Raw genomic sequence first — 9,027 nt, 5'->3', positions numbered from 1 at the left:
TGAGGCTAATCAGTAGAACAAGTATATAGCAGCAAACATTTGAATACAAACAATTAAATTGCTGTGTACGAGGACGGTGGCTGGGGTTAAAGGTTTCATATCCGGCGTGTCAGAAAATGGCGAATCGCACGGTGAAAGATGCTCATAGTGTGAAGGGGACGAATCCACAATATTTAGTGGAAAAGATAATCAGATCACGAATATATGAGTGTAGATACTGGAAGGAAGAATGTTTTGCTCTAAGTGGTGAGTTTATATTACCGTCGTTTATCAGAAAGTGACTTCACTTATCGTTATTATGGTTGGGACAAGATATACACACAAACATTACAATAAATTACATTGTATTGTTGTGCTCGGCTTTGAAGTTTTGAGGATGATGGCCTGTATCGCTGCTTCGCCGGGTCACAAAAATACGGATATGGAAATTGTATCAACTTTCACTGACTAAAAATATATTGTTGTTTGCCTTTCAATATCACAGCGAGTTGATGTCCAATTATAATTATAATTTATTACAGTAACAGTGACCTGGAGTTGTATACGTACATGCAACGTTAGGAAGAGGGTGCTTGGCTGGAGTGATTTCTAGACATCTCGACCCAACAATTTCTCGACCCAAGACACTTCGACCCAAATTGGACATCTCGACCCAGACACCCTGGGCAGCTTGACCCACCGCATCGACCCGACCCTATCTAAGTGTGGCGGCGCGAACCTCTATCTAGTTCAACGTTGATAATGTTGCCCTTCGAAAAAATATAAAATTCTCGCGATCCTGTGTATCATGCTGTATATGAATGCTGTGTTTGAATGAACGACATCTTTGTTACGTGTCAATATTAGTGGCAACACATTTCGGTGTCACCTCCTTGAAGAATAACTTATCACCCATTAAGCGCAATGGATCAATCCAAAAATTACGTCACTTTCAGGGGTCGCATGCTGTGAAATGAACAGCAAAAGCAGCAAAAAATAATAAATCAGTGAAACAAACACTGTGGTCCACGCGCACTGGGAAAAGTACGACGCTATTGTGATTGGGTCAAGGCGGCGGGTCGTCTGAAATAGGTGGGTCGAGATGTCTAGGGGTCCTGGGTCGAGTTGTCCAATGAAAAATGGGTTGAGATGTCCAGCACCCGCTGGAGTAATTTTTTCTTGCATATATGTTATTCAAATGTGCCTGGCTTCTGACTCAGGGACTTTGAAGCTTCTGATGCGACTGTTTGAGCACTGTGAACACTTGTTTTTCTGCCATTGACGGTGGTTTTCCAACGCAACCAACACCCACCCCATCGCTAAAAACCTCAAAACTGTGAAAGACGAGCAATATGTTTCTGTTGCCAGTCGCTAATGTACTTACGATACCTAGTATGTGCGTTATTGATTAGATATATTACTGGAAAGAGACAGCTATTTTATATCATTTGACATGTCAAAAACACTGTGAAATGTAGAAAGACCAATGGTACTCTAACGTTCAAGTATGGAAAGTTGAATTTTTTCCATGCCTTTTCCACGCTACATTGTATTGAACAAATATTTATATTTACAAATCACATTTTTTTTATTTTCATTTTGTATTGATTTGTATTACTACATTCTGTTCTCAGCCGAACTTCTTGTGGACAAGGCGATGGCGCTCACTTTTGTTGGAGGAATTTATGGAGGCAATGTCAAACCAACGCCATTCCTGTGTTTAACTCTTAAAATGCTGCAGATTCAGCCAGAAAAAGATATTATCGTAGAATTTATTAGAAATGAAGACTTTAAGTAAGTTTATGTTAAAATTACTATTTTCAATATAAATGTAAAAAATAAAAATAACACCTACATCATTTTTGTTTTTCAATGGCCTTACTAGTCTGAGGAAAAGCTCACCATACAGAAAACAGAAAAAAAAAACTAACATTGATGGACGTTCACTGGCACAAACAATATGCGTAGTAGATGCTGTGAACATCATCCCATGAATTCATTTACATCACGAAAGTGTTTTGCCGCAAGAGAGCAATTGAGAGTACAGACTATATTTGCCAGGCAGCTACTTTGCTGTTGTGGTCAGCATATTTTCTTTCAGGTATTTAAAACTGTATCTATTTGTGTGACACATGAATGACACCCAGAGGTAATCAATGACATTGACAATGAAATATTGTCTATACACTAATTACCTGGAAGCCATATTCTCTTATAAATGAGGTGTTCAATTTGGATCAACGATAGAATGTGGTTCATTGAACTGTAATTCTATTTCTAAATACAGCATGAAACAATGTGAATTCTTGTGAAAGGTAGGATTGGACATCCTATTGTTTTCTCACCCCACCCAAAAAAGTGAAATTTTGTTGCATGTACTGTCGTATTTCTGAAAAAAAAATGCTTCCAGTTAGTACATGTACAGGATAGTTGCAACAATAAATATTTAGCCAACTGCCTTTTAAAGTTGTCTGGTACTACATGTACATATACCAGTTGGTGGTCAAATTTTTGGCAATTTATTCCAGTATGGCTGCTTGGTGGCCATTTTCTCTAGAAACTGGATTTCATTCTTGGCTATTTAAACATCAGGAATTCATCATTAACTGATTTGTGTCAAATTGCACATAAACTTTTGTACTGGACAATAACTGTGTCTTTTTGCCACCCTAATAGACTTTTTTTACATGTTTGTTCATTCATTATAGATATGTCAGATGTCTTGGAGCACTTTACATGAGACTAGTCGGCAATGCATTAGACTGTTTTAAGTATCTTGAACCACTTTACAATGACTACAGAAAAATTAAAATCATGAATCGTTCTGGAAGTAAGTACATGTACAACGTCATAACAACCACTATGTTAACATGGAATGGAACTGGTTTAGTAACACATAAAACGTTGTCAATAGCAGCAAGAGGATCTATTGTTTTATGAATACACTATTATAATTATTACTCCACAGAAGTTACCTTCAGTTGTGTGTTCTAAGGCAGAGCTTGAACTTCATAGTGTTATCAACCTTGATGCCCAATAAGTTTGTCTTGATATTTCCTATATTATTCCTATATTATGCCAAGACAATTTTTTTAATTTTTGTTCCTGAAAATGGATGCTCTCTAATCCCCAAAGCTCAAGCCAACCAAGGGGTGACAGTGTATGTAGTGGCTGTATTAAAATGTTTTGAGTAGACTTAGGAGTTGTTTGGTTGCTGAGTAGCTGCTAAAAAAACAGGGCTTCATAATGTTTTGTTTGTGGGTCAGTTTGATGCTATTTTAAAAAAAAATTTGTTGATGTTGTTTAATAGAATATGAATTATCCCATGTTGATGAGTTTATTGATGAATTACTTCATGAGGAAAGACTCTGTGATATCATTTTGCCAAGAATTCAAAAGAGATACGTGCTTGAAGATACCAATCAGCTGGAACCAAGGGTAAGTGTTTAGGAAACAATAACATGGCCATGCTAGAGACTAAGACTTCTTTCTTTGAATGAAGTCAACTCCTGTCATTTTTCACAAATTAAAACCTGCATATTTATTTTGTTCTGACTGTGACCTGTTGCCAAATAAAAATTATACCTTTTGGGTTTAAAATTAACAAATTACAAAAAAATATGTAAAAATGTCATTCAAATGCTCATTAATTTGTTCTTTCAAAAAGCATCATATATATAATAATAGTTGAACGGGGCAGGTGAGAGCGCTAATCAAGTTAAAATTGAACCAGACCTTATCATAAAATGATCTACACATGTGTATGTTGACAATATTCCATAGGGCAGTGAAATAGGTATTTTCAAGGATAGGAGTGGTGTAATATACAATAAATATCTCGCAAACTGAAGAAGTCAATGCAAATGGCAAAATACAACCACAAAATCGTGAGACAAATGTAGATTTCTAGAAATACTAGTGCTAATGGGTGGATCTGTTCAACTAGTTAGTTGCTTATTCACATGCGCATTTTTTTTTTATTTTCAAATACAACTTGCATAATCATTTGATTACATGGATATTAAGTTGTATATCCGTATCTTATAAAGCCGATTATTATACATAGGACATTAAAAACAAAAAAATTAACCCTTTTGTAAAGTACTGAATGTGCGTGTCTGAATGTCTTCTTTATTTGATTATTATACATCACAATTACGCTACATTCAAACATTTTCCTTTTTTTACACAAGACACTGAAGCACTGTTACTGCATGATGGTAATGCAATCATGTCAAACGTCCGTCAATGCGGTCACTGTATTGTGTTCGTGTATATGTTGAGTTTTCTCAAAATAAACTCATATTATTATTACACGATAAAAATTGAATATCGTTTATATTTTGTGATGCCAAATAAATCCTAATCCAACTCAATTTTTAGATTAGTGCATTGGAAGATGACTTAGATGACATTGAAGAAAGTGAAGATGAAATAGAAGCAGATGTAAGTGTTGCAACTTGCTATATTCATCACTAACACATCATCACCATGGCATTGCATTAAATCAACTCTTTATGTGTACTGTATTTGCTCCATTAGAAGTGCAAATAGACCAAAAATAAAATTTGTTGTATACTGAAATGCAAATCATTGAAATATGACTTAATTTTTACCACAGAACCACTCATAATTTACATGTGATACAATCTGCTTATGCTTAGTTGTTTGCTTTAATGTTTTGATTCAATGCTCATGCTACTATTTGTAAATTTATTATTGAAAATCATAATTTTGAAAACAGTTTACTAATTTTTATAACAACTCCAGTGTGGCTAGCCATCTAGGTTAAGTGTTAACTCGTCCATTGTTGTAAAAAAAAAATAAAGATGATAGTTGCTAATTAAGAGTGGAAAACTGATACTGAAACCATTTAAATATCAAAACTAATTAAATTAATCAGGTATTGTTTACCTGTATACAAATCTAATTAAAATAAAATTTTGGTTTAGTTTAACGAGCATTTTAATTTTAAAAAAGAAAACACGCATCTTTTTTTAATTAACTTGCTTGTACATGTATACTTGATCTCAAGACCTTAGTTTGTAAAGCAGTTAATCATTCAACTCTCTCACTTGCCAAAATTAACTCACAGGGGAGCTAATATGTCTCAATCCATATCAGTTTGAAGAGATTTTAATAGAAAAGCTCTTCCCTCATTACCGGTACTTATTTTACTGCATTCAGAGGAGCCATTCCCAGCTCCAAGGTCATTTTCAACAGACATGGCCTGGATCACTGTTATGAACTTCTACCTCCATTACTATTTTCTACTTGCAGGAAAAACGAAGTCCGTCACCAGAAATCCATCATAGCTATCGTGACTTAGATAAACCGAAGAGAAGTCCGTCTCCTAAATACAGAAGAAGTAGATCACCACACAGGAGGTTTGTTTTCTTATAGTTGTGGTACTGTAGAATACTTTATTTTCGCTGGAATTAATTTTCACTGAAAAGGCTTTTAGGGCGTTTTGTATGGAATTTATTTTCACTAATTTTTGATAGGTTTGATGAGAAACATAGGAAAAAAAAAGTATATTCGCTGGATTTTATTTTCACTGAATCATCCCTTCAGCAAAAATAGCGAAAATAAATTCCAAGCGAAAATAAAGTATTCTACAGTTTTTCCAGTATTTCTGTTACTGACAGTAAAAACTCTGCATCACCTGGCAGTGTTCGTCCTAGACATCTATTAACATGGAAGTTTTACTGTGCTCAAGCTTTCAGAAAATATTCAGAAGTTATTATTATGGTAATAATTGTTCCAAACTATATTATGTAAATTTGTTTCTGTTGTTATGCAAATGTGGCATCTGTTGTTTAAAATTCATGGAAACATTGGTCTTAGGGTAATTTATAATTTTTTTAATATTAACTGGAGTTTCATTATTTAAATGTGAATAATTTCATACTATAAAGTTACTGCTATACATCCAGTACCGAAAAAATGTGCCGTTTCGTTCAAAATTATTAAAATTTTCTTTTATATAAGATAATCCACATCACCATCATTGACACTCTCAGGGGTATTGACATCACTTTCGACCACTTTCGTTTGTTCACATGGAGCGCAAAGGCTGTAGCGTGATGAAAATAGAATTCGTCACTGAACCAAACATTAGCAAAGCTACACATCGGTCAATACGATCATTGCCATTCTTGACTGTTGTAAACACGTCTTTATAGGCTTTTCATGGATTGCTAAATTGAATTGTTTGCGTAGCCAAGTGTATGTATTAATCAAGTTGAAGTTGAAGGGTTATCATATGAAACTGAAATAATACTATTGAGTATGTTTGTAACATCACAGGAAGAGCAGAAGCTTATCACCGAGAAGAGATAGTCATCGTCGTCGTAGTCGAAGTCCTCGAAGACGACGTAGTAGATCAAGGGAAAGAAGACACAGATCACCTGGTAGCGGATTCTTCTTCTTCTCAGCTCATTCCTATTTAACGAGTCGAAAACACAAACAAAATTTCAAATCCATTATCCGTGCAAAAATATCAGGAGCAGTAACGGAAAACTGTTTTGCTTTGTTATCTAATTAAATGGATACCTAGAGGTTTCGTTAAATTTGCATTAATACATGAATGTGTCTGCAGCCAGTTCTCAACAGTTGTTAACAAGTCACTGAATACTGTAGTTTTTATATAAAACTATTTTGTTATTGTATCTTATGATCTTGCAGGCCACAGACATAGAGATGAAGACCGCCATAGAGATGATGACCGTCATCAACGTAGTCGTCATCACCACTCTCCATCACCAGAAGACAGGTATGCTTATCAACTTCGCAACTTCTCACAAAACTCTTTTAAGGTAGCGAGACTATTATTTGTGTTACGATTTTCACATTTATTTATTATTTGGTGAAATGCACTATAAACTTTCATCTGATAAAGTCAACGTAACCTAGAATGTCATGTAAGTTGGTTAAAATATAGATTTTCTGAAGGGAAGCAATGTAGCTTCAGTCATGTTTTCCAAAATCAACAACACAGGTTTAATCTGTGTGCCTATAAGTTTCAAAGATAAACTCAAGACAAAGCAATGTTAGGATGTGTTATCAGTAGCTATCTGACACACAATTAGTGTTTCCAAACATTTGAGTGGTTTGTCTCCGCCCCTGTTTATTTCACAGATTAGTCATTTGCATATGAATGTGTCAGACACAAGGTCACACAGCCACTGAAAAAAATCATTGATTTTGGTGTTTTCATCTGTTGATTTTATTGAACTATAGCTATCCTATTCTTTTATTTTGTTGGTTTCCAATAGCCTTACACATTTGGATGCCCCTACACATGTTAAAACAGACTTTGATGGGAAAACAAGTCGCTTATGCAGATAAACAAGCTTGAAAATCTTTGCTGTCACTTCATCGACGTTTTCTAAGAGTTTATTTTTTTCAAAATACAAGGTCTTTAACAAAAAATAACGTATACTTATTGTCGTCGGATTAACACCAAATTTTCACAGCTTTAAGGTGACAATGAGAGGAACTTGAATGTGTCCAGACAAACTATTTCATGGATTATTTACCAATGTGTTGTGGTTTGAGTTGGGGGCAATGCGACTAAAACAGAAATTAAAATTCAGGACACTACTTTAGTGTCAGAGGTTTAGATAAAAGGTAGTTAGTAAAATTTCTTCATATTTGAATTTATTTTTTTCAAGATTCAAGAAGTGAGGGGAACACCTGTTTTTTAATTTTGTCCAAATACTAATAATGAACCAAATTATTCTTTTGCTGCAAATTCTCAAGGAATGAATGTCAATCTATTTAACTGCTGTCCCAGATTCTGAATTATTTTCTCTCTTGACAGACCTCGAAAACACAAGAAAAAGAAAAAGGAGAGAGACCGTGATAGAGAGCGAGACAGTCGAAGACTATCCGATAAAGATCCTGATGTTGCAGAGGCTAATGCTTTGAGAGCTTCTCTTGGACTACCGCCACTGAAGTAGAAAGATGCATACTGCTTTGAATGTCAGTTTTATTTTTGGGATGTCAATCAATGCTATTTTTTACAGTTTACAAAGAGTAGAAATCACTCCATGTTTTGTTTCTCACATCCATATAAAAGATACATTGTATAGCAACCTGTCATCTGTCATCATACTTTGAGTTCCCAGGATTGTGACCACGTTGTCTCACCAGGGTGCCAGTTTTTGTTTGACTGATATGTGGTGTCACAAGTGGGGCATTCCAAAACAGTTTTTACTGCCACTGCTCGCAGTGCTGGGGAAGTTTGGGGACAAATAGCGAACAACAAAATTGATAGGTAAAAAGGTGTTTAGGTAATTTTTTCAAACATATAAAATGCAATTGGGTGTATTTTTAAAATACATTTTACATGAGTTTAGCTTGCATAGCAATGAAACCAATACGATCACATGACACTACTCCCCCAGATTACGTTTGTGTAAACTACGTCATTGGGGAGCCTTTTCATTGCCACGGATCACTATGACCACATCACTCGGGGCACCCTAGGTGGCGATGCGAATGCACTCTTGGTTTCTATATTACTGAACATGAGCCAGTCGTTTGTAAGATGATTTGTCAGTTTTTATCAAGTTGAATATACATCTGTTGTCCCCTAGAGATGTATTGCTATGTTCCTGTAGGTACCAAGATAAATCATATATTATATTTTGTTCTACTTTATCACTGTGTACTTGTATGAGGGGAGGCAAGGGGGGTAGCTGGTACGGTTTTACGGGAAATAAAAAGGGCTTTTCACAATGTACGAAGAAAAAAAAGACGTTTTTTTACAGTTTACAGTGTTAACAAATGGAACATTGAATGGTTCGAAAAGCTCTCCGACTCAAATTCTCCGCCATTGCTGCGCCGTGTGAAGAGACGCATGCGCATATTACCCTCGTAATGCTCTTCATTCGGCTAGAGGGCCTTTTACGTCTTGACATTCAATTTTGTAGTGAATTGTGTCATCTAGTCGTTTTACAGTTTCTAAAATGTAATTTCCCTGGATTATTCTTTACGATTTTTTATTTGGATGTGAATTTTTGTACGTACGAGAAAAATGAC

At 35.2% G+C, this 9,027-nt stretch overlaps 1 protein-coding gene across 1 annotated transcript; it reads left to right on the top strand.

Moving 5' to 3' along the window:
• Positions 1 to 100: 100 nt before the first annotated feature.
• Positions 101 to 8,078, top strand: LOC100376638 (pre-mRNA-splicing factor 38A-like). The gene is made up of 9 exons (XM_002738274.3): positions 101 to 246; positions 1,614 to 1,773; positions 2,688 to 2,809; positions 3,290 to 3,417; positions 4,363 to 4,425; positions 5,260 to 5,366; positions 6,289 to 6,392; positions 6,667 to 6,754; positions 7,805 to 8,078. The coding sequence occupies exons 1-9, from the start codon at positions 117 to 119 to the stop codon at positions 7,941 to 7,943; spliced, it is 1,041 nt and encodes a 346-aa protein (XP_002738320.1). The 5' UTR covers positions 101 to 116; the 3' UTR covers positions 7,944 to 8,078.
• Positions 8,079 to 9,027: the final 949 nt, after the last annotated feature.

The sequence above is a fragment of the Saccoglossus kowalevskii genome, chromosome 9, assembly GCF_978046115.1.
Source record: "Saccoglossus kowalevskii chromosome 9, keSacKowa6.1, whole genome shotgun sequence".
NCBI classification, from domain to species: Eukaryota; Metazoa; Hemichordata; class Enteropneusta; family Harrimaniidae; genus Saccoglossus; species Saccoglossus kowalevskii.
Note: the sequence above shows the minus strand (reverse complement) of the source record. Positions and strands in the feature narration are given on the sequence as shown.